The sequence below is a fragment of the Mastigoproctus giganteus genome, chromosome 9 (assembly GCF_048544385.1).
Source record: "Mastigoproctus giganteus isolate SK-2022 chromosome 9, ASM4854438v1, whole genome shotgun sequence".
NCBI lineage: Eukaryota > Metazoa > Arthropoda > Arachnida > Uropygi > Thelyphonidae > Mastigoproctus > Mastigoproctus giganteus.
In genome coordinates, this window is record NC_143583.1 from 203,206,462 (window position 1) to 203,228,707 (window position 22,246).

Consider the following 22,246-nt stretch of genomic DNA (forward strand, 5'->3'; position numbering starts at 1 on the left):
TTACAAATATTAAATTAGTTCATAGTTCAAATAATTTTTTAAGAAAATCATCCCATTTTATAATTTATTTAAAACAATCTATACTCCTTTAAGAGAACACCTCATTAAGGATGAGCTGTCACATAAACAAATGAACAAAAAGAGCTACTCTTAACTTGTTTTTGAAGAGCCATCTGCTTTTCATGGGAACATGTAACAGAAGATTCTGTAAACAATGGTGAGACTGCATCACATGATATAAACATAAACAAGGCAGAATACTGCCTCTAGCAAACTATGAGTAACTTGACTGTTATTCCATGCATAGCTTTCTGAAAGCATATTGCACAATTGATGTCTGAATAATTACAAGAATTTTAGGAAGAGAGAGAGAGAGAGAGAGAGAGAGAGAGAGAGATTCAAAGCTGCTAGGCCTGACCAGAAATCATGTCCTTATGATTTTCAGCGTGCTTGTTTGCAGTGACAGTATTGGTACCAAAACAAACATCATAATTTAACTTGAAGGTACTAAAAGCTCTCAGTAGGCTATGAACAGCCTTTATTTTCAAAAGCTTTGAAAACACTGGGGAATTGGTTCAAACTCCAGATGCCTTACAGCAGATTAACACAATTAAAACCTGACATCAGGAAACAAGAGCTATATAATGCAAATTAGCCAATTATAAAAAATAATAATAATAAAAAAAAAAAAAATATATATATATATACAGGGTGTCTCAAAAATATTGGTACAAATGTTTAGGGTAGGTAGGTAACATGGGAACAATAACCGGAAACGTCACGGGAAGGTAGTAGCAGAGGCACAAGAAGCAGAACCTAATTAGTGGCAAACATTTATTTGATATAATATTAACAATGGAGTACGAGACGGATGCATTTCATAATGTTACAACAGATGCTCGAAGGTTCCACCATGAGACGCGATGCATGCGTGACACCGATGCAGCATGGATTGGCGGACACGGTCGAACACACCTGGAGTTTCTTTGACAGTAGCAGCAGCACAGACGAGTCTCGCCACGAGATCCATTTCCGTCTCCACAGGCGATTCATACACGATAGATTTGAGGCCCTCCCCCCACAGAAAGAAATCAAGGCTCGATAAATCAGGTGAGCGTGGGGGCCAGGCAACAGGTCCACCCTGGCCAATTCATCGACGCCCAAATAACTTGTTCAAATGGTCACAAACACACCTTCCATAATGGGCAGGCGCCCCGTCATGTTGAAACCAAATGTTGCATCTCACATTTGCTGGAACATCGTCAAGTAACCCTGGTAGAACTTGTTCAAGAAAGATCCGATATTTAGCAGAGTTCATGCGGGATGGTAACAGGTATGGGCCGACTAAGCAGTCACCGACCATACCTGTCCACACATTTATTGCGAAGCGATGTTGTGCCGCATGGGGGCGCACAGTGTGTGGGCCCTCTGCTAATCCATACACTAGATGCATGTCTGCCAGCTCACAGTTCGTATATCGATGCATGCTCTTCGTGCGGCGACTACTGCTTGAATGAGTAAACCAGAAATTTTCCCTCTCGTGAACTGATGAACAGCACCGTGTACCAACTTACGGTGACGTTTCCGGTAATGGGTTCCTATGCAATTCACATTCCTTTAGATGTTACCTACCTCCCCTAAACGCTTGTACCAATATTTTTGAGACACCCTGTATATATATATGCATAATATAAAAATATGACAAATAAAAATAGAGATGATGGTAGTATGAAATGTCCGGAAAGCCACAGGCCAAAAAAGGAAGATAGCCGAAAACGTAGTAACCTTTAAAATAAAAAAAAAAAGTAGTAACCTTTTAAAAAAAAAAAAAAAACAGCAGCCTACATCAGATAAAGGCAGGAAAAAACCTGATAATGCATCATACCTGATCATGTATCAATATTTACTTTGCTGTCATCAGATTTCATTTTAATTTTATTAATTGCATATTTGCTTTTCTTCCCCGTTTTGAAGTATTTTTGCAAAAAGTTTTTCCCACCTTTATCTGATGTAGGCTGCCATTAATTACTTTTTTTTTTCTTTTTTTTTATAGGTTACTACGTTTTTTTGTTGTTGTTATTTTGATTTTTAGGAGCATTAGCAACTAAGGCCATATTGCTCCGGGATATGCAATGGTCATTCCTTGACCTTTCCGCATTCTCCGTATTTGGTGGTGACGGGCTCGAACCCTGGTCTAATCAAGAAGCGTGTGCTACGCACTGCTGCTCCTTCCCACCTGGCTACGGAGGCGCCCTACATTTTTTTTTATTTTAAAGGTTACTACATTTTCAGCTATCTTCCTTTTTTGGCCTGTGGCTTTCCGGACATTTCATACTACCATCATCTCTATTTTTATAATATGCATCTATAATATAATATACATATAATATACATGCATCTATAATATAACATACTTACATTTGCATCCATTGCTGCTGCTTTATGCACTTTGGTGCATTTGCCATATCCTATCCTGTTTTTTTAACCTTCAAATATCTTATCTGTTTTTACTCTTTAATACTTAAATATTATATATATATATCCTGATTTTTGTTTGGAAAATTAGATTTTAATCCAGATTCTGGCCTTTAAATTAACTTCTGCTGACATATCATCATACAACTACAATTAAGCTATTTTAAAGATATTCTGTACTTCAGTTTTAAATATAAAACAGCAAATATTGATACCCTTTACATAAGTTGAATTTACCAAGGTGCAGTGGCATAGTTTCCCCACTGCCCCAAGGGAGGAGCCCTGGACCAACATGATATTGTTAATTGGGGGATTACCCCCCTCCCCACGACCTCATTTTTAGAGCCTTGAAAAATATGCATACCATGAACCTAGACTACCTAGATCCAGTACCGTGCTTTACTGAAATTACAACTTTTGTACCGGTGCGATTTAACATTTGGAAGAAATGTTAAGTCATGCAAATGTCACTACAGGATATATAGCATAAAACTGACCAAATCTATCATTGAATTCTCCTGAGAAGTTTAAGGTAAAAGAATACGATAAATAATTTAAGTTTGGTTTTGAAAAAATTAATTGATCACACCATTTCAGAAATTCCAGTATTTTTACTCTACAGTTCTCAATTAAGTTCTTTTAATCTTATAGTAATATCTACCAAGAAGACAAAATTTAACAGCCATATAACTGTAGAGTTCCTCACAGAATTTGTATTACAGCTCAGGGAATTCCTTGATTTCTTTTTCAAAGGCCGAACATCTTCAATGGTTTCCCCCCCACCCAACTAAGCTACCTAACATCAGCATTCAAAAACAACAATCACCAGGTTCAGAATCCACCACACCTCCAAGAAGAGCTTTGAACAAACAGTATCAGAATGGCTATCATGTAGTATCAGATTTTGGATCTTATGGGATTAACTATTTTTCTGAATTCCATTTTAATAAAAATGGCTAATTGGAAAGTGCCCAAGATGCTTGGGTTCAGCAGACTGTAAAAAATAATATTCACACATTTGAAAATCTATTATCACTTGTGATTACATATTTTTGAAGATATGTAATCATATGTATGTAATTTTGTAATACACAGTGATTGGATTGTAAAAAATTAGATAATTTATGTATGTAATTTTTTTACAATCATTTCATTGTGTTGTAAAAGCTCAAGTTTTTTAAACGATTAAAGGATTTCAGTTTTGCTGCCAAAGCTTTCAAAAAAAGTTAAGCAGCAGATGACATCATTCCCTTTACCATCTCACTGCGGGGCACATTTGCTGACAAGAAATTTTAAATGCTGCACAACCACAATTTTTTTGATTAATTTATGCATTTCCTGATGAAATCTCACGCTGTGATGTTGATTGTGATTTCACATCTAGGAGACTGGAAGATTTTTAATGAACAACACTCATTTTCACTGCACTGTAACTACACCTTTGAATATTATATATGCAAACAAAACTCGATTACTTTTAAATAACGTAGTAGAAGTGGCAAACGATGCAAGAAAGCAAGCTTATATAGCATCAACCAAAAAAAAAACAAAAACCTACACACTTCACCCATCCTTACCCTCCAAGAATTTATCTGGTTCTTCCTTGAATTCATTCAAACCATCTACTTCCACAACAACAGATGGAAGCCTGTTCCAAAAATCAACACCTGCTGGCTGAAGGCAAACTTCCACAAATCTTTCCTTTAACCATCCTTCCTTAACTAAAATTTATGTCCCCTCATGTATATAGTCTCAGAAAGAGGAAGAATGCCATTAACATTCAGCTTACTCAATCCATTCAAAGCTATAATCACCTCAATCAGATCTCCTGACGAGTGCCTAATCGACCCTGAAATTTGCAGAATTAAAACCTTTCTAGGTAAGAGCATCCTTTTGTTCCCTTCACCAATCTGGTTACCCTTCTCTGCAAACATTCCGACAGATCTACATCCTTCCTAAAGTGAGGCCTCCACCTGTGTATATAGTACTCAAGATGTATATATAATCTTTACTGTATACAATATACCCTTCACGGCAGTAGTGCCAGGGGTTTTACATTGGCCAGTGGACAATGGCCTTGGAGAACAGGACCCACATCGAGATTCGGGTTCATCCCCCAGACCCAACAACAGAATAAGTTTCAGAAATTATTTACAATATAATCGTAAAGATATTACACTTTTGGCATTATTTACAATATATTCAACATTATTATACTGCCCATTATTATTATTATTTGTGTTTTTTTTTTTTTTTACGGATTCTAGGGTTCCCTCCATCCGCCGATTTGTCACCTTGTGGTGAGGAAGTGCCATCACCAGCTGTTTGTGCGTAATGTTGGAACATGTGAAGGTGTGATGTGTGATTATACTGCCCATGTTAATGTGCAGTTTGCTTGGTGGAGGTTAGGCTATTAAGGACCTATCTCCGGTATTTCTGATCCTTCGCAAATTTGTAGAGGCTGCCGCCAGTTGCTTGGACAGTGGTGAGCATCTGCCTGGGGAGAAAGCGATCACAAAGGGCTAGTCAGTTGGGGTGGTCTATAAGTGTGGGAGCTGACCTCAGTCTGGGTTGAGGGATTCTCCAGCCATACAGTTCCCAGATGTTTGGCTCCGGGATTATTCTGGTAGTCATTTTGGCAGTTATGACGAGGGGCCTTTCCATTACAAGATTTGCAAGTTGGGGAAGTTTAGTGAGGTTGCCATCGCAGTTGTTCTTTGCTGGGGTGGATGACAATGTTTATGCATAATCCAACAAAGGAGCCAGTATTTTATCTGTGAAGACCAGCCTCCTCTCAGCATAAGATGAGGAGTCTCCTTGTGCACAAAGCTTGAGCCATGGCCATTGTTCTTAGCTCAGAAGGGATATAATGCTTGACTGTGACCACTTCAAAAGTCAGTTTTCTACTGCAAATGCTCTTTAATCATAGGTGGGGAGGCGCATATAATCTCATGATGAAAAAATTGCACACAAGCTCTGGATCTCTGAAATGAAGTGGATAGTTCTCGATCATCCACTGTAACCTGCAAAATCTTAAAGTACCTTGTCGATGTGATGGCGGAAGAGGAGCTTAGAATCAAATTCTATTTGATATATACATCTCACATATTTCAAGTTATTTTTAACCATTTTTTTTTTGCGTTTGTCCTCACCTTGAAGGAGATTAATTTCTAATTTTTCTGAGTAGTCTAACCATGGCCTTTTACAAAGGGATAATCACCTCCTTATATCTACTAACAAAGTTTCTGTATATCATTGACAAAACCCATTGAGCTGTCCTGGCAGCATGTTCGCACTGCTTAGAGAATTTCATAACTGCCTGCACAATTATTGCCAGGTCTTTTTCATTTTCCACTACCCTGAGTGTAGTACCACACAGTTGATAAGTTACTCTGGATTTACTGCTATCCTTATGCAGTACCTTGCATGGGTCAATGTTAGACTTCAATTGCCATTTCTCAGCCCACTGAACCAACCAATTTTCCTAGATCTTGTTGCAGTGGCTCACCTCGATTACTGTCGTTAATTACCCTGCCAACCTTTGTATCATCTACAAACTTTGACATTACGCCTGATATACCTCCATCAATATCATGAATAAATATTGAAAACAACAATGGCCCAACACTGAACCCCGAGGGACTGCACTGATAACATTAGTGTGCATGAAGAGCAGTGCCCATTGATAACCACTCTGTCTTCTTCCACTTAACCATCCCTTTATCCAAAGCAGTAACTTGTCCTCAATGGCACATTGCTCCAATTTATACAGCAGTCTTTTATATGCAACAGTATCAAAAACCTTCCTGAAATCCAAGTATATGATCAAAATTATTTTTTGCATCCAGTTCCTTGATCACTGGCATCATAGAAACCTAATCAGATTGGTTAGACAAGACCACACCTTAAAAAAAAAAAAAAAAACGGTATCTAAAAAATCCAATGCAATATAATTGCATTCTTGTCTAGATGGTCTTGCATTACTCCTTTAACAAGTGACATCATCATTTTCCCCTAGAACAGATGTTATGCTCACAGGTGTGTAATTACTCATGTCACCTTTTGAACTCCCTTTATGAATTGGGGATATATTTGCACATCTCTAGTCCATAGGGATCACCCTGAATCCAAGGATGCTCTTGTAATTATAATAATAAATTCCGTTTATTAGCTTATCAGAATTACACTGACAAGCTTGCCCTGGGACAGCCAATGAAACAGCTATAGGGGCTTACAGTAAAGAGAACATAAGTAAGTATATATTACAACAAAAATTAAAATAAGTACATTAATTGCATACACAATAAGAGTCAAGTACATACAATGACATTCAATGGCAAACACAAATTCTAACACGTGAAAGTTACATAATCATGAAAATTCTCCCGATGTTCCCATTGCATGTACAGAACGTGATTCATGAATACATAAAATGGAAGATTTGTTGTTGCACAGACTTCTAAACTGTAAAGTCCAGATGTAATGAGAGGAAAGATGCAACATGATGGTTATTTTTTGTTTGGTTGAAGTTGCTTAGAATAAGTTCAGCCACTTGCAACAGAAGAGATTTCTTTGTGGCTATTAAGACAGGGTCTAAATTCAGTGTGTTAATAAAGAAAAGCATTGAAGGGAAAGTGCTTTTCAATCAAACGGAGTTGGGTTAGTAGAGGAGCCGGTGTGGTGTTGGATCTTGCAGCTTTTCTAGGAATTCTCCAAGCTATGACTTCCCAAATTTCTGGGCAGTCCATGGCAGAGTTATACAATTTTGCAGAGACTGATAGATTGTTATGCCATATTGAAAGTGAAAAATCAGAGTAGTTCAGACAGTCAGCCATAAAGGACCAAGAAGAAACAGGTTCGTAGCTGGACTTTGGCTTTATCATTTTGGAGAATTGGATTGTATGGGCAGAGTGGATTTGTTGAAGATTTTGTTTTGCCAGCTGAATGGCTCTTGTGAGTTGTTTCGACTGGTAATTTAAATGAGTGGAGAAACTGAATTTGGAGTCATAAAAAATTCCCAGATCCTTATGGTCTGATAAAATAGGAATTTTCTGTGAATTAAGTGAGGCAGATTTCAGAAAGATGTTCTTTCTAAGCAAAATTTGCAGATGACTAAGGGTTGAGAGAGAGAGAGAGAGATTAAAAGATTTGAGGTACAAGGAGAAGTCATGGAGGGTGTTACAGATATGCACCTGAGTGCAGATAGTTGATTGACTTGAATTTGAAGTGGCAATGATTTTAACATCATCGGCATAAAAAAATTACATGCTTATGCGTTAATAGGAACGGGTGGAGGATTGCAGAGAACATTACTGCCGACAGTGTCCTGCCCTGGGGGATTCAAGAACATATGGAACGATAAGATTTGTTTTAGAAGTTTGCTACAAGGACTGGACCCCTGCTCTGAGAAGGTTGGCAAAGAAGTTTAATAGATTTCTGATGAGGCACCACTGTTCGAGGAGAATCAGAAGCGAGTTTGTTGAGATATCATGAAACACAGAGCTGATATATGTGTAGATTTTTAGTCAAGGAACTTTAGAATTATTTGGTTTGTTGCGAGAAGGTTGGTCAAAGTGGATCTGCCAATAATTCCGAAGTGAACCTGATTATTATGTTGGGAAGAATTGTTTCCTGATTTTTGGTAGCATAGCTTTCTAGAAGTTTTAGGACAGAGGATGAAATTGATATTGGCCTAGTGTCCTTGTTGCTTTTAATGTTTTTGCATTTCAGTAGTGGGAAGACTTTGTAATGAGCCCATACGGAGGGTAAAAAGTTGTTATTAATGGCCTGATTGAAGAATAAGACAAGGTCTAAGATGTAGACACCTGCAATTTTTATCATGAAGATCGGTATATTATCATGGCCAGCGGTGCCTTTAGAAGGAAGATTTTTAATTGAATCTTTAATTACATTTTTCGAGATAGAAATATTGCTTAGACTGTTGACAGATGGCATAACATCTTTAAATTCTGGGCTAGGATTTTTCCATAGTTGAAGCAAGTTGGGTTTTTTTTTTTTGTTAATTGTTGGCGCATTGGCTTCTGTGGCCATATTGCACCTCCCAAGATTTTTGCATTTTCTACTCTGATCCAAGCCCGAGGCGGGATTTGAACCCGCAACCTTTGGGTTGCCAGACAGGCACTTTACCCACCCGCTAGCCCGGTCGGCTAAGAAGCAAGTTGTGTTTCAACCAAGAGTTGAAATTAAAATCTAATGGTAGCGAGTGAGCTGTTTTGGGGTATATTGTGGCATTTTCCTTAATCCTGGCAGATGTGAATTGTTGCATTTCTTTCCTTTTTAGTTTTTTTTTGTTAAATCGATTTTGGTGCGATGAGGAATTTAGATGGTTGTTTTCAGAGTTTGATTTTTTAAAGTTACTTAAAGCCTTTTGCTTTAGTTTGAAAAGGGAGTAGAGTTATGGTGTCCATCAAACATTAGTTGTGGTAATTTTGCGCAATCTAATCAATATCAAAAATTGCGACCAACCAGGTCAAGAAGAGTGTATGCCAAACTGTAGGACAGTTGACCAAACTGTTCCATGGGTACAGGTTTAGGAGATACAATGTCCTGTTTTTATAGACAGTCTTCTTATCAGACTGGGATGGTAAGTTAAAGTCAGTTGTTTAGAAATTGAGTCATGGTCAGATACAAATGAAATTGAGAGTGGAGTTCAGAGGACATGGCAGCATTAGAGAATATTTGGTCAAGTGTGTTGTTTCCTCTGGTAGGGAATGAGATTAAAAGCTTTAAACCTAAGATTTCAAACTGAGCTGTTACAAATTTGGAAAGATCACTAGTTGATGCTGTTTGTTGTTTGTTTGTTATTTGGTTTTTAGGAGCATTAGCAACTAAGGCCATACTGCTCCGGGGATATGCGGTGGTCATTCCCTGACCTTTCCGCATCCTCTGTATTTGGTGGTCATGGGCTCAAACCCCAGTCAAATCAAGAAGCGTGTGCTATGCACTGCTGCTCCTGTCCACCTGGCTACGGAGGCACCACTAGTTGATGCCAGTAAATTAAAGTCTCCCCCAATAATAATGGAGTTGTTTTAGAAATTTTGGTGATAGCCCAGTTTTAAGAATTCAGAATATATTTCCATGGAGGACTTCAGTGGGATATAGATAAATTATTTCCAGAAAATTCTCAGTCTAGTTCTGATGTGGATTGCCTTGAAGTTAAACAATGGGCATTTGGATTCTGACACTATCACAAACAAGTTCTTCAAGAAGATGGCTGCTCCCCCACTTTTTTCTGTAGCTCTAGATGCCACTGCAGTATTGTAGCTGGCAATGGAGGGGATAATAAAATCCTCTTGTTCAGGCGATGTCCAGGTTTCAGTGATTAGGATGAAATTATAGAATTTAAACAAGGTTATGGTTTCCAGAGTGGTGATTTTATTCCGAATATTTCTGATGTTTTGCAGGAGAGTATTAACCAGCAGTGGCAGTTTATTTAATTGGATTTCTCTTAGATATTTTTTCCTGGATTTTTGTGTAATTTCCCTCTGCTTTCTTTGGACGACTGGCCTGTTATAAGTCTGAACGAAATTGGTCGGATTTCCATATGAATTCCGGGTTTTAATAATTCCAGGTATTTTGTTATACACCACCACAGCATTTGTGTTGAGTCAAGCAATGCGGACTTTATGTTCAATGCTGGGGCATTATTGCCTTTTGACTTAGTGCTTGATTTATTGCTGTAGCTAAGGTTCCTTCCTTTTCCGGCTTTTTTGCCTCTGGGATGTTTAATGATTCTGAACAGAGTGAGCTTATTAAATATAGTAGGGTGGAGCCAGTAGTTCTTTTTCAGTTCTAAGAGGGTAGATTTTGTGTACAAAATTTCCATAGGGCAGAACATTTTGTAAGTTGACCAGAGGAGGGATTCCGAAGGGCAGTTGTCAGTTTGCGAGCCAGCAGAGTATGACCAAGTAAGGTTTGTCAGCATATACGTTAAGCTTAACACTGCTGTGTGCCATGAGGTGCTTAGGCTTAGATGTTTGAGGATGAGCATTCCTTTAAATTCCAAATCAGTACTTACTTTGACGGCAACTCACAGGGATAGATGAACCATCTGGGTTGCACACCTTGATATATTAGAATTTTAACGTAAATTGCACAGATATATAAAAACTGAAAAAATTAACACGTTGAGACAGAGCACAAAAAATGCAGCTATTACTAACTAGAACCACCTAATTGTAAAATGTTATGACTAAATCACTTGTTATGGCTAAAGGCTTGCTTCCCTCCTTTGCTGCCTCTCTTAATGACTGGATAGGTCCAATCCACCCCAGGTGAATTTTTTTTTGTTCAGCTTCAACAATTGCTCTTCCACTTTCCTCTCAATTATCAAAGTCTTTTAGCTCCTCATTGGAGTTGATAAGCTTCTGGCATCCCCTTTCCTAAAGGATTCCTCATGCGTGAATGTAGATGCAAAATACCTATTCAATTTGTCAGCAAGAGCAGGGTCATCAATCCACTGATATCAAGTGGCCCAATATGGTTCAATCCATCTTTCTACTGTTAATATAAGCACAACAGTCTGTTCCTTTTCTTTGCCAGATATTCTCACAATCTGCCTCAGCTTACCTAACCTCCTTTGTGACTTGATTACAGACTAATTTATATCTACTATAGGCTTCTGAATCACCTGATAATTTTTATGCATCCCATGCACTTTTCTTCTCTGCACCTGTCTCAATAGTTCATCTGACATCCGTTTAGGTCTAAGCCTTGAACAGTATTTCTTCATTGGTAGGAAAAGCCTAATAGCTTCTATGATTACTTCTCTGAATGCTTCCCGTTTAGAATTTGCTGTTGGTAACATCATCAGTTGGTCCCACTACACAGAATTTAAAAACTGTCTGACACCACTGTAACCATCCTTACAAAAGCAAAAGCTTTTCCCTTTACCCTTGACAGTAGTTATGTCTTTAATTAAATTCCACATTAGCATATTGTGATCGATGCCACCCAGTGGATCTTTTACCTGCAGATGCTTAATGCATGTAGAATCACTGCTGATAACCAGATCAAGAGTATTGCTTCCTCTTGTTACCTCTCTAACATGCTGCTGCTGCTGTGCAAAACATGTCATCCAAGAAATCAACCCACAAATTGCAGTCTATATCTGGAAAGTTAAAATTACCCCTTTATAACACATTCTGATTAACTCACCCACTATTTCTCTATACAGCTGTGTGGTATACTCATCACAATCATTAAGCCTATTATAACACTCCTACTCTTAATTTTGTTTTCCCAGTGCTTGCATCACACCAAACGGACACTCAATACTGCAATGGTCACCCATATCGACTGGATGCACTGCCTTAGATTCAATATGCTTCTTAACTAACAGCATAGCCCCTCCACCCCCTGCTGTCCTGTCTGTCCTTCTATATACATTGAACTCTCCATATTCAAATTCAGCATCACTTATACCTGAGTGACACCATGTCTCTGCTATCCCTACAATATCTTCATATGACTACTTAATCAGTAGTTCAAATTCATCAAGTTTATTTACAATGCTCCTGGCATTAGTAAACATGCACATGTTCTTACTCTTAGTTACTCTTACACAATCTGTGTATTCAAGTTTTCCATGACAACCCAAAGCATGGCCTGAAATCCCTGACACCTTGCTTTCCAGGCTGCTGGATATTCCAATAGAAGTAGTGCAAGAATCACTTTCACCTCTGCCTGTGGCTCTGGTTAATCTATTAGTCTGCATATCTCCCCTAAAGCTTACAGTTTTCTGACCCACCTATCACTGCCTCGATAGCTTCGGCAAATATTCTTGTGCCCCCTTCTATTTAAGTGTATCTCATTCCTGTAAAAACAGTCTCTCCTGTTAACAAGTTTGATGGACCCCCATTTTAATTCCTTTGAGGGCATCTCTACCTTACTCTTCAAACTCTCATAAACACCCATCAGAACACTGAGTTGGAGGCTAATAAAATATCTTTAAACTGCATTGGCTTCCAGAACTATGTTTAGAAGACTTATGTTGAAAGCTGCTTAAAGTAGCAAGGATAAATCATAAGCTTTACTTCCTTGCAGCACCTTGCCAAAACTAACTTGTAAATATTTAAGTTAAAAGTAGGAATAAAATATTAAATTTACATGTAAAAAAATTGCTCAAAACTGTTTTAAATACTAAATGTTTACTTAGAACTAATTGAAGATGTAAAATAATAAATACTGTTAAGTTAGGTAAATAGGTGTATTGAGAATGTCTTTCACTGATTGGTGGGAGAGGGGAATATGCATAATTGCTAACTCCCCCAATTATTCTTCATTGGAAATAATACAAAAAGTTTATACAAATTGATACAATTTATGAGGTGCTTATTGCAGAAATTATATCACTGCATTTTACTTACAGAAAAAAAAAAAAAAAAAAAAAAAGAAAAGTGATTTACTTACGAAACATGCATCCTGTTCTGATTATTACAAAATGCAGCTATGCTCATTGAGGTAGGAGGTACAGATGATGTGGGTGAAAGGGATCCACCTTTCTTTTTGAGGGCACTTTTCTTAGGTACTGCTGTCCACTGAGGTTCTTTGGCTGGTATTTCCTCAATGATAGAGGTATCAATAGCAGGATCTGGTTGTGGTACACATAATGCATAAGGACTTAATATGTGGAGGGAACCTTTATCCTCTTCTTGCCTACTTTCACAATAACCTATCCAAATTAATGCAATGCTTTTCAGTGTCTCTCTCACTTACTCATTCAAACAATAAAATTATTTTCATTGTTATACAATAACTGTTATGGCTGTAAAAAAAAAAAAAAAAAAAAAAAAAAAAAAATACATATTTTATTTTAAAATCTTTAGATTTGGTAATTACCATATTATACAGGCAATCCTCATTATCTGAGGATAATTGCTTCCAGAAAATTCCACTTAAAACAGGGAACAAATTTCCTTAATGTGTATTATGTACAGCCACTCCCCGATTAACGTAAGGGTTGCGTTCTGCGGAACTCTACGTAAGTCGGAATTTTCCAATGCTTGTGCAGCAATTGTAAATGTGTTCGCTGAATTTATTGAATCAAAAAAGAAATGTTCGACAAACATGTGAATACAATTATTTATTGTATTTATTCAATATTTTATCTCGTGCAGAAAAAATTACAAAAGCATGCAATTTAAAAAATTTAAAAATTATAAAAAAAAACAAAGGAGACAGGCATAATAATGTCTGTAAGTTTTACCTCACGAGCATCATTGCCAGAATTGACATCTTCAGCTGATAAGTACGTTGCTGCGGAGATTTAGAATGGGTCGGTCACTCAACCTTACAAAAGAACATATTAATGGATGACTGGACGGGGGCTTTTTTTTCTTCATCATAGATTTCTTTGTAGCAAGCATGCATATCATTCGCCCCTCTGTTAACTTTTAAAAATCGTTCACTGTCTGGATCCATCTTCTCAAACCTCGCCATTGGCATTTCACGAAATGCCATTGACATCTATCGGGTGATGAAGCGCCTTGGTTCCTCATTTGGTTCATCTTGAGCTTTGTCAGCATTTTCTTCTTACACACTATCGCTGCCTGCAAGTCAATAAGTTCTTCATTAGATAATTCCTTCTCTTCTTCCTATATTAACTCCTCCATGCCCTTGGCAACTACCTCCAACTGAAGTAGCTCTGCAACCTTTACAATCTTATCTATAACCTCTTCATATGATTCGTCTCTTTCAAAACCTTTTATGTGCCTGGGCATATTTTCTTCCATGTGTCATTTAAACAACTTTTAGTAATTTTTGCCCAGGCCTTATTAATGTTTAAGACGACGTGGTAATTATTGTAAGATTTCCAAAAGTCTTTTAATGTAAAATTTTTCTCACTGTCTACTGCAGACAATGCCTGAGCAAATGTGCGTAAATAGTTTGCCCTTAAATTCGAAATGACACCCTGATCCATAGGTTGGATGAGTGAAGTCATGTTTGGCGGTAGAAATGTGACTCTCACGTTATTGAAATCATCTTCATTAGATTTCTTCTCTTCTTCCTATATTAACTCCTCCATGCCCTTGGCAACTACCTCCAACTAAAGTAGCTCTGCAACCTTTACAATCTTATCTATAACCTCTTGTATCTGAATATGTTTGGGAACGAGTGTAGCCTGTGCGGACGAAGCTCTTTGAAGCTCTTGGAACAGAGAAGTTTTTCCTGATTTATTTTCTGATTTATTAGCTTAAATTGGCATATTAACTTATTTTCTAAAGTAGCTTTATATTCCTAGTTACGATACTTAGTTTAAAGTTTAACTTAGACAGAGATTTTGTAGGTATTACTTAGTATCGGTAACGGTATCAAATCCACGTGTTACAAATTGAACGAGAGGTTTTTTTTTTAAACCAAATTTATTCGATTTATTATCCAATTGTTATATCAAATTATCTTCTATAAGTAGATTATAGACCTAGTCAGGATCCTTAGTTTATTCTAAATTGAGATAGCGAGATTTGGAAGCTAATCAATACTTACGAGTCCGTAGAAGTACCATTCGTGAATTCCCGCCATTTTTACACGATAGCATAAGCTTAGTGTAGTATAGTGCATAATATAATATTGTCAATTAATCAGTAAATCTATTAATCTTGATAAACTTTATTGTCAATTAAATTGTACTTTTAACTCTATATATATATATATATATAATGACTTAACCGTAACAAATAATTAATACATAACTATAGTGGTACACGTGATACGGAAGTTGTATAAAGGGAACTCGTAGAAAACACTCGATACCGAAAAAATAAATATAGCGTTATAACTGTTTTGGGATATAACTTAAGGATTTAATTTTGTTCTGAAATTGAAATTTTATTGAATTAAATCGGAATCATGACTCAGACCAGAGCAGCAAAGCAAAAGGCTCAAGCTAATGGGAGTGCTGTGGCTCAGGGGAGAACTGAGGGGGGCAGTTGCCCTCTGAATCACAGTCTTTTAAAATGCACTGTTTGCTTGATGTTTGCGGAGCAGTCGGGTACGGGACATGATACTGCCAAGTGGGATGTCTTTGTGTGTGCACGATGTAAGGAGTGCAAGGAAATCAGGCGACAACTCAGCGTTGTTATGGGCCTTTATGAGAGCTTGAAGGACAGGGTGGATGCCCTCGAAGGAAATAAATTGAGGGGCCCATCAAGCTCTCAGCTGCCCACATCAACGCCAGAGCTTGCACTTGGTCATCAGGCAACACAGAGGCAGCCCTCTAGGCAGAATGCGCTGGTCCCACCGGAACTAGTAGTTGTTGGTGACTCTATTGTCAGGGAAACGGGGAACATGCTTTGTAAAAAGGATAGGTGGAATAGGACCAGGGTATGTCTGCCAGGGGCAAAGGTTGATGACGTTGTAGAGCGGATATCATCTTTTAAGGGCACAAAAGGTGATATAGTTGTACACGTTGGCACTAATGATATTAAGGTAGGAGACCGGCGGAATTACTTAGCAAGTACAGGTCACTGTTGAAAAAAAGATGTGAATTAGGGTTGAATTTGAAAGTGTCTGCAATTCTGCCCAGACACGATAGGAGGGAGTATATGATGAGAGCCTTGTCGATCAATTCGGCCCTGGAGGGATTGTGCAAGGCTCAAGGCGTAGAATTTTTTTCAGCCTGGACTGTACTTGTTAACAGGAGAGATTGCTTCTACAGGGATGGGATACACTTAAATAGAAAGGGTGCAAGAATTTTTGCTGATGCTGTCGAGGCAATGTTAGGAGGGTCGGAAAGTGATTCTTGCACTGCTTCTATTGAAATGAGCAGAAGCCTGAAAAACAAGATGCAGGATATTTCAGAGACTGCTGGGAGTCATTGCGGTACAAGTAAACACATGGGTTGTGTTAGGGAAGCTAGGAATAGAAACAGGTGCATGTATACCTGCGTGTACACCAATGCTAAGAGTTTGGTAAATAAATTTGATGAATTTGAGGTATTGCTCAAAACATCAAAGGCAGATATTGTTGGGATATCAGAGACGTGGTGTCACACAGATATAAGGAATGAGGAACTGGAATTTGGGGAATACAATGTGTATAGAAAGGATAGACAGGACAGGAGGGGAGAAGGGGTTATGCTATTAGTTAAGAAACACATAAAATCCAAGGAAGTGAAGCCAGTCGACATCGATGGACAGGGCAGTGTCGAGTCAGTTTGGTGTGACATAAGCATAGGGAAATCAAAATTGAGAGTAGGAGTGTGCTATAGGCCTAATGACTCTGATGAGTATAATAAGATATTGTACAGGGAAATAGAGTGGGCCAGTAAATCAGAGAGTCTTATAATGGGGGATTTTAATTTCCCAGATATTGACTGGAATTTGTGGGTTGGTCACTCACACACTAGCAAGGCCTTTGTGGATTTATTGGATGATTGTTTTCTACATCAGCATGTTCATGCGGCAACAAGAGGGAGCCTCACTACTGATAATCAGATCAATTCTTCATGCATTAAGAATCTGCAGATAAATGAACAACTAGGTGGCAGTGATCACAGTGTGTTGAAGTGGGATTTACTCAAGGAGGTAACTACCATCAGAGGTAAAGGGAAGGGTTTTTGTTTTCGTAAAGGTGACTATGATGGTCTGAGACAGTATTTAAATTCTATACAGTGGGACCAACTGATGATGTTACCAACAGCAAACTCAAAATGGGAAGCATTCAAGGAACTAATCTTGGAAGCTACCAGGCTTTACATACCAACTAAGAAATATTGTTCAAGGTTTAGGCCTAAATGGTTGTCAGATGAACTAATGAGACATGTGGCAGAGAAGAAAAATGCATGGAATACATACAAATTAATGGGTGACATGGAAGCCTATGATAGATATAAGTTGGTCTGTAACCAAGTCACAAAGGAGATTAGGCAGGCAAAGGCAGACTACGAAAAATCCTTGGCAAAGGATGCAAAGAAAAACAGAAAAGAGTTCTTTACCTATTTAAACTCAAGAAGGAAAGGGATGAATCAGATTGGTCCACTGGATATTGATGGTTCAACAGTTGAGGATCCTGCTCAGGTGGCTAACAATCTAAACGAGTATTTTGCATCTACATTCACGCATGAGGAGTTATTCAGGAAGGAGAATGACGTAGGTAAAGTAAATATTGGCAGTGAGCTAGATGATTTTGTAATAACTGAGAGGAAAGTGGAGGAGAGATTGTTGAGGATAAACATAAAAAAGGCACCTGGGGTGGATGGGATCTATCCAGTTATATTAAAGGAGGCAGCAAAGGAAGTAAGCAAACCCCTAGCCATAATTATGAGAGCTTCTTTGGACTCAGGGGAGGTACCCATAGACTGGAGATGTGCAAATGTAACCCCAATTCACAAAGGAGGATCAAAGGCTGACACAAGTAATTATAGACCTGTTAGTTTAACTTCTGTTCCAGATAAATTAATGGAGGCACTGGTTAAAGAAGCACTGCAGGATCATCTAGACAAGAATTCAGTTATAGCTCAGACGCAGCATGGTTTTGTTAAGGGCAGGTCTTGATTGACCAATTTGATTGGATACTATGATGTAGTCACAAAAGAACTGGATGCAGGGAATAACTTTGATATTATATATTTGGATCTTAGAAAGGCTTTTGATACTGTTGCACATGGAAGACTGCTGCACAAATTGGAGCAGTGTGGTATTGGAGGCAAATTGCTGCTATGGATAAGGGGATGGTTGAGTGGCAGAAGACAGAGAGTGGTAATCAATGGACACTGCTCAACGTGGACTAATGTTATTAGTGGAGTTCCTCAGGGTTCAGTGTTGAGTCTGTTGTTGTTTTCGGTGTTTATGAATGATATTGATGATGGTATATCAAGTTTAATGTCAAAGTTTGCAGATGATACAAAGGTTGGCAGGGTTGTTAAGGACACTACTGACACTATGCTGCTGCAACAGGATCTGGAAAGGTTGAACAGATGGGCTGAGAGGTGGCAAATGAAGTTTAACATTGACAAATGTAAAGTACTACATATGGGAAACAGTAAACACAGAGCAACGTATCAACTCTGCGGTACTACACTGACAGTGGTGGAGAATGAAAAGGACCTGGGGGTAATTGTGCAGGCAGATATGAAGTTCTCTGAGCAGTGCAGACGAGCTGCAAGAGTAGCTCATGGTGTCATGGTGTATATCATTGACAAGACACCATGAGCTGCAAGAGTAGCTCATGGTGTCTTGTCAATGATATACAGGAATTTTTCTAGCAGGGATAAGGAGGTGATTATTCCCTTGTATAAGGCAATGGTTAGGCCACATCTTGAGTACTGTATACAGGTCTGGAGGCCTCATTTCAAGAAGGATGTAGAGCTGCTGGAACGGGTACAGAGAAGGGCAACAAGATTAGTGAATGGAACAAAGGGTTGCTCTTACGAAGAAAGGCTTAAGTTTTGCAAATTACAGAGTCTGGAGACTAGGCACCGGTGAGGTGATCTGATAGAGGTGTATAAGGCTTTGAATGGTTTGAGCTTGCTCAATGCCAATGGGATTCTTCATCTTGCTCAGAATAATCACCTCAGAGGGCATAAATTCCAATTTGAGGAAGGACGGATGTCAGATGTGCGGAAATTTGCCTTTGGCCAGCGGGTGGTTGGTTGGTGGAACCGACTTCCATCACTTGTTGTTGAAGTTGATAGCCTAAACAAATTTAAGGCTCAACTGGACAGGTATTTCGAACGAACGGAGGCGTGAAATGGGAGTGGTGTGTTTTTTTTTTTTTTTTTTTGGCTGATGCTGAATAAGCTTGCTTTCTTGCATCATATGCCTCTACTAATGTAATGCTAATGCTAATCTAGATGCATAGGTTGTCCAGGAGAATTATCTAATAGAAGCAAAATCTTGAATGGAATGTTGTTGTTGTCTTTACAATATTTTTCAACCTCCGGAATGAAGCAGCATTTAAACCAATTCTCAAAGAGAAATATTGTTATCCATGCTCTCTGGTTCGATCAGAAATGCACAAGTAGGGTGGCATTATTGATGCTCTTAAATGCAAGAGGATCTCCAGAATGATATGCAAGCAGTGATATTAATCTGTAATCTCCCACTGCATTAGCCCCAAGCAAGAGCATGGCCCTATCTTTTGAGGCTTGACACCTGACATTGTCTTTTCCACTTTGGCAATGTATGTTTGACCCGGCAGTTTTTTTTTAATACAGAGCAGTCTCGTCAACGTTAAAAATTTGCTGTTGAATAGCCGCCTTCATCAATAATTTTTTCAAACGCATCACAATTTCTCTGCAGCTGCAGAATCGGCACTGGCCACTTCAACACATACTTTAATGTTTTCGAAACCAGAATGATGCTTGAACCTATTAATCCACCCGTTGCTTGCCACAAACTTGGCTTAGGGTTCACTGTACTTATCCTTAATATCTTTATAAATACTTGTTGCTTTTGCCCGAATGGTCATGAGACTCAGGGGCACTCACTTCTGAATCTGATTTTCCATCCATATTATCAGTAGATGTTCCATCTTCGATGTAGCACGTGAACGCAGTCTTGTGATCACTGTTGATCTTAAGTGCGTTGATACTTTGACATGTTCTTTTATACACACAATGTCCTTTAAAATAGTATTCACTGTTGAAGCAGCGAGACCTAATTCCCTTGCAATAGATGACAAACTTTGTCCTGCTTGGTACTTCTTAATCATTTTCATCTTCATTTCTAAATCAATTTTGTTTCGTTTCCTGGCACTGCCAGCACTTGCACTTTCCGTTGGTCCCTTTCTCTTCATCATTGAAATACGTAAATAGTAATGAAGAGAAGTTTCTGAAAATTTGTTTTTATATGATTGAAGATTTCAGTGAAGGGGAACACATTTCGCCATAATACCATAAAGTAAAAATCCACAGAATTCCAGTTATCGGGATTATCACAAATGCAATAAGAGAGAATTTACTACCAGAGATTGCACTAACAGTATAGCCCAATAAACCGGAAAGTGCAAATTGTTTTTATTGCTTTTTGGTCGTGACCTCCAGAAACGTGCTTTAGAAAAATATCACAAAGGCGTTCAAAATTGATTCTTAAAATGGAACATACAATAATGATGAAAGGGTAGTGCAAATTCCATTATAAATATGACCTTTTAGAGAGATAAATAGCTTATTAATATAGTAAAATTTTTGAACTTCGAAGTTGAAAAAAAAAAAAAAAAAAAAAAAAAGAAAAAAAAAAAGAGATGTGTTATTGGGTTCACATTATATTTTCACAACACCCCCATTTATCCCTACAGATGCAAAATACGTTTCTTTTCTTTTTTCTTTTTTTTTTCCAGTTTGCACCAGCTGGCAAAAACTTACGTGAAGCACACTATTATGTAAGTCGGAGAGTTCCTGTACTTGTACATAGTAAAAAACGGATTGAAGGAACTGAAACATGAGATAATTATTTTATTAGACATTTTTTATTATAATATGTTGAACAATGTAAAGGTAAGTAAAGTTTATTAACTTAACCTTACACTATTTTTCAGTTTTTACAAATAAAGAATGAATCTAGAATTGCTTGTTTTTTTGCTGTATTTTTTCAGTTCATGCTTAACTTTTGCTGCACGATCATGAAGAGAGTTGTTCTCAAAAAAATATTCAAGTGCTTGGTCAGTTTTCTCAAGCGCTTCCTTTAATTCTTTAATTTTAAAATCTTTATCCTTTGGTGATTTCATCGCATCATCATTTTCGGCTTCCTCTTTTTCTGTGGGTAGTTATTCTAATTCTTCTAACTCCTTATTTGTAAGTGGTTTTGCAAGGCTTACAATTTCATTTTGTAACTGTCACATTGCATTCTTTTTACACGAGCTATTCATTGATCTACATGAAATTTCTTTCTAAGCTTCTCCAATCATTTTTATACTGGCACAATATTGAAACTTCCAAAAATCATCCACGTTGTTTTCATTGCATTCTTAATATCGTAACCTCATAACTGCAGGGACTCGGATAATGAATATTTTGATACCGGGGATCCCCTGTACTTTGTTTGAAACAATTCTAACACGGCAGAGCATTGAAAATCCAAACAAATCAGCATGTATATATATATATATATTTTTTATGCTGGTGCCATCAAATAATTACAGTAAGCACTGGTTATTTTGATTACATTTGCGAATTGAATTTTGTTTATATTAAACGGCAACTGCAACAAGCGAAAATCAGAGGAATATAACCCACATGATATAAAAATGATGATATAAAGCACAAAATGTATACTTTTATTTTACCTTACCAATTAATAAAATTAAATGATATACAGGTAGTTCTCAACTTTACGAGTTAATTCATTCCTAGCGTGTGCTTGTAAAGCGGGAATTTATTTCCCATAGACATAAGGTTAAAAATAGGGGTTACGTTCTCAACAATGAAATTAGTTAGCTAATTAGTTTATGTTTAAACAATGATTGATTTATCGAAAGAAATGAAAACGTACCCTGTAATTTCAAGCAAATTATAATAATAGAGAAATTATTTATGACTTACAAATGTTAAAGAATGTTTATTCTTCTTCATCATCAACTAAATGCACACTCGTTGATCCCTCATTATTGGCTCAGCACTCATTAGTTTGTTGCACAAGGAGTCTTCTTCAGAAATGTTTCAAGAGGCGTTTGTTTCCAAGATAATCTTCTATTTTAATTATAAAGTTCACGATTGCATGTATAAGCATTTTTTAACGGCACACAAATTGCAACTAACACAATTTGCATGGAGTAACAAATGTACGAAGCTTAAAAAAAAAGAGTAATGAAG

The 22,246-nt window shown here is 37.6% G+C and overlaps 1 protein-coding gene across 4 annotated transcripts in view; it reads right to left on the bottom strand.

The window, feature by feature from the left end:
* The window catches only part of LOC150081042 (phosphatase and actin regulator 2-like), a 286,501-nt gene that overhangs the window by 67,419 nt on the left and 196,836 nt on the right, over positions 1–22,246 (bottom strand). For all 4 annotated transcript variants that reach the window (XM_090381992.1, XM_090381995.1, XM_090381994.1 and 1 more), the window contains exon 6: positions 12,907–13,168. In XM_090381992.1, the coding sequence (XP_090238118.1) occupies positions 12,907–13,168 (262 nt within the window). The remainder of the gene's footprint in view (positions 1–12,906; positions 13,169–22,246) is intronic.